Here is a 3,802-nt window from a genome sequence, read left to right as displayed (position 1 = left end):
ATAAAAGCTGCAAATTCTATTTTCCAGTGCAACAAATTGCTGAATTTAGTTGAAGATTGAAGACTTAGATGAAGATTGAAGACTTTATCATACTCATCTCACTATTCTTTTCTTCAAACTTTATAAACAACAAGCTCCAAAAGATTTAGCCTAGTCGATTAACTATTCCATATAATTGTTGAAAGAAGAGTACTGAAAGAGTACAGCTATAATTTTTAGTGGAAATAATTTTTAATTGTTCAGTCATGAGCACAATTAATTTTCCAGGCACTACCTGCTGCAGACACTAATCATGCAAGTTCAATAACCTGATCAGTCAAACAACAAAGACATATATAAGTATTATGAATCATAATCATAACATTACATGACAAAGGGTAGACAAAAATGTCTAAATTAATACAATTTAAACATCCCTCGGCAACAAAATGTACTTCTCAAACATAAATTAACACCATAAAAACAGTAACAGGAAAATCACAAAATGGAAAATTGACCACCGCCGATCAAGAACCCAGTTTTGTAAGTTTAGTTTAATGAAACAGGCAAAAACTTCAAAATTAAACTGGAAAGATAAACTACTATAAAGGAACAACTTGTGCAGAAGCAACCATGGAGTGAAATCACTTCTTCTTGGCTGCAGCTTTGGTGACCTTGGCTCCAGTTGGGTCCTTCTTCTCCACACTCTTGATGACTCCGACAGCAACAGTTTGTCTCATGTCCCTCACAGCAAAACGTCCAAGAGGAGGATACTCAGCAAAAGTTTCCACCACCATGGGCTTGGTTGGAATCATCTTAACCATACCGGCATCACCATTCTTCAAAAACTTGGGCTCCTTCTCAATCTCCTTACCAGATCGCCTGTCAATCTTGGTGATAAGTTCAGCAAACTTCACAGCAATGTGAGAGGTGTGGCAATCGAGCACTGGTGCATAACCATTTCCAATCTGTCCAGGGTGGTTCATGATGATGACCTGGGATGTGAAGTTGGCAGCTTCCTTGGCAGGGTCATCCTTGGAGTTGGATGCAACAAAACCACGCTTGAGATCCTTCACTGCAACATTCTTAACATTGAATCCGACATTGTCTCCTGGAAGAGCCTCGGTGAGAGCCTCGTGGTGCATCTCAACGGACTTAACCTCAGTTGTCAAACCAGTAGGAGCAAAAGTCACAAGCATACCGGGCTTCACAACACCAGTTTCAACACGTCCCACTGGCACAGTTCCAATACCACCAATCTTGTAAACATCTTGCAATGGAAGCCTGAGGGGCTTGTCTGAGGGTCTCTTTGGCTCATTGATGTTGTCAAGAGCATCAAGTAGAGTTGGTCCCTTGTACCAGTCAAGGTTGGTGGACCTCTCAATCATGTTGTCTCCCTCAAAACCAGAGATGGGAACGAAGGGAATTTTGTCTGGGTTGTAACCAACCTTCTTCAAGTAGGAAGAAACTTCCTTCACGATTTCCTCATACCTGCCCTTGGAGTACTTAGGAGTGGTAGCATCCATCTGAAACAAAAAAAATTGAAACCAAAGTCAGAATCTGCAAACTTAAATCAACAAATGATAATATTGAACGTACAAAAAACAGAATAGATAGAAAATTACCTTGTTACAACAACAAATCATCTGCTTCACACCAAGAGTAAAGGCAAGTAGTGCATGTTCACGGGTCTGCCCATCCTTAGAGATACCGGCTTCAAAACCACCAGTGGTGGAATCAATAATAAGGACAGCACAATCAGCCTGGGAGGTTCCAGTAATCATGTTCTTGATAAAGTCACGATGTCCAGGAGCATCAATGACAGTGCAGTAGTACTTGGTGGTTTCAAATTTCCACAAGGCAATATCAATGGTAATTCCTCTTTCACGCTCGGCCTTAAGCTTGTCAAGCACCCAGGCATACTTGAATGAACGCTTGTTCATTTCAGCAGCTTCCTTCTCAAACCTCTCGATCACACGCTTGTCAATACCTCCAAGCTTGTAGATCAAGTGACCAGTCGTGGTTGATTTTCCAGAGTCGACATGTCCAATGACAACAATGTTAATGTGAACCTTTTCCTTACCCATGATGTCTTAACTGCAATTCACAGAAGCTTCACATGTCAGATCTAATATAAAATAATAATGACTGAACAGCATAAACAAAATAACAATAATAGTTAGTCCCAGAAAAAATAACAATAGATCAAGTTCAAAATCAGATGAACATCAAAAACAAGTATAAAATAATAACTGAACAGCAAAATCAAAAAAGTTCCAAAAGTAAGTTCTCATAATTCATGTTAACAACAAAGCAATGATTAATAAAGACAGAAAAACAACAAGCTAAATCACTATCAAAATCAGACAAACAGTAAACAACAACAAGCTCAAGATCAGATAAACAGCTAAAAGCACCATTCAGATCATAAAAACCCAACTTTGATAATTAACAGTTAACAGCAAACAGCATCATGTTCAAAATCAGCTTAACCAAATAAGATCCATTCTAACAGATGAACCAAAATCCTTAGCAGAGCAACAAAACAAATTCAATTATCAGAAAACCCCAATTATCAATTAAATAGAGAAACTAATAAATACATAAGAAACAACATTCAGTCTACAATGTTTAAGAGATTAAAACATATCAACTAGATCCAACTATGATAAATCATAAACAGGACTCAGATCAAAACTTTTCACAAGTAAAGCATGCAACTGATTAAAGCATCACCGAACATACACAAGAAAGTTTACAAATTCAATGAAATAAAATAAAACAACCGAACAAAATCATCTAACAGAGTCATAGTATACGACAGCAAATAAGAATCTTAGAGCATAGATCGAATCAGAGAGACAGAAGTTGAAGGATGTTACCTTAGCAGAAACGAAATTGAAGTATGTCACTCGTTCGGAATCCTCAGCCGCAGAGAGAGACTGAGCAATCGAGAACAAGTTTTGAGAGAGTGATAAATGTTAGGGTTTCAGTATTTTTATAGTTAGGTTTTAGGTAAGGATGAAATTGAAGATTGGAACGACGTCGTTTTGTTGAGGTTTGCTAAATTGACAGCATAGTTTGGGTTCTTGTTCGACCAAGGCCCAAATTAAATGCCCAAAAATATCTAATATACTTGCTATCTAAAATTTGTTTAATTCCATCTTGTCTTGGTAAATAAATATACTTTATTATGTTAGTGATCCGATAGAAATAACAATAGAAATAATTTGCGGTAAGTTTGTTAGTGGATCTTAGATCTATTGAATTTATGATGAATACGTTCATCCGTTTTCTGTCTCTGACCTTAAGATGAATCCAAATAAATGTAAAATTTATTTTGGTGGAGTAGATAACATCATAAAGTAGTGCATCAAAAATTTGACTACTTTTGTTACCTTTCGGATATTTATGGGTGCCTTTGACTAGCAAAAAGTTGGTCATTCATCATTACATGAATCTTGTTGATAAGATTGTAGGAAGAATCAAACATTGGAGTACTAAGTTGTTGAGATATGCATAGAGAATCCAGCTAATCAATAGTGTGACTTTTGTCATCTCTAATTACTAGATGTAATGCTTTCTTTTCCCTAAACATGTGATCCATAAAATTGAGAGTATATGCATGTCTTTCATGTAGATTGGAAGTGTTAAGATTAGCAGGAAGAGCTCTGTTGCGTGGAAGAATGTGTGCAGACCTAAGATCCAAGGTGGGATGAGAATCATTGAGTTGGAGAAATGGAACGGAGGCTACTATGTTGAAGCTGCTTTGGAACCTCTATGGAAAATCCGATAACTTATGGATGAAATGAATTTCCACCTA

General features: G+C 37.0%; 1 protein-coding gene across 1 annotated transcript; it reads right to left on the bottom strand.

Moving 5' to 3' along the window:
• Positions 1-308: 308 nt before the first annotated feature.
• Positions 309-3,049, bottom strand: LOC127123555 (elongation factor 1-alpha). The gene is made up of 3 exons (NM_001427570.1): positions 2,862-3,049; positions 1,605-2,076; positions 309-1,505 (listed from the first exon to the last, which is right to left on the bottom strand). The coding sequence occupies exons 2-3, from the start codon at positions 2,064-2,066 to the stop codon at positions 624-626; spliced, it is 1,344 nt and encodes a 447-aa protein (NP_001414499.1). The 5' UTR covers positions 2,067-2,076; positions 2,862-3,049; the 3' UTR covers positions 309-623.
• Between the last annotated feature and the right edge of the window lie 753 nt (positions 3,050-3,802).

This window comes from Lathyrus oleraceus, chromosome 1, assembly GCF_024323335.1.
Source record: "Lathyrus oleraceus cultivar Zhongwan6 chromosome 1, CAAS_Psat_ZW6_1.0, whole genome shotgun sequence".
In the NCBI taxonomy this organism is placed as follows: domain Eukaryota; kingdom Viridiplantae; phylum Streptophyta; class Magnoliopsida; order Fabales; family Fabaceae; genus Lathyrus; species Lathyrus oleraceus.
The sequence above is the reverse complement of the archived record's forward strand: the minus strand, read 5'-3'. Positions and strand labels throughout refer to the sequence as shown.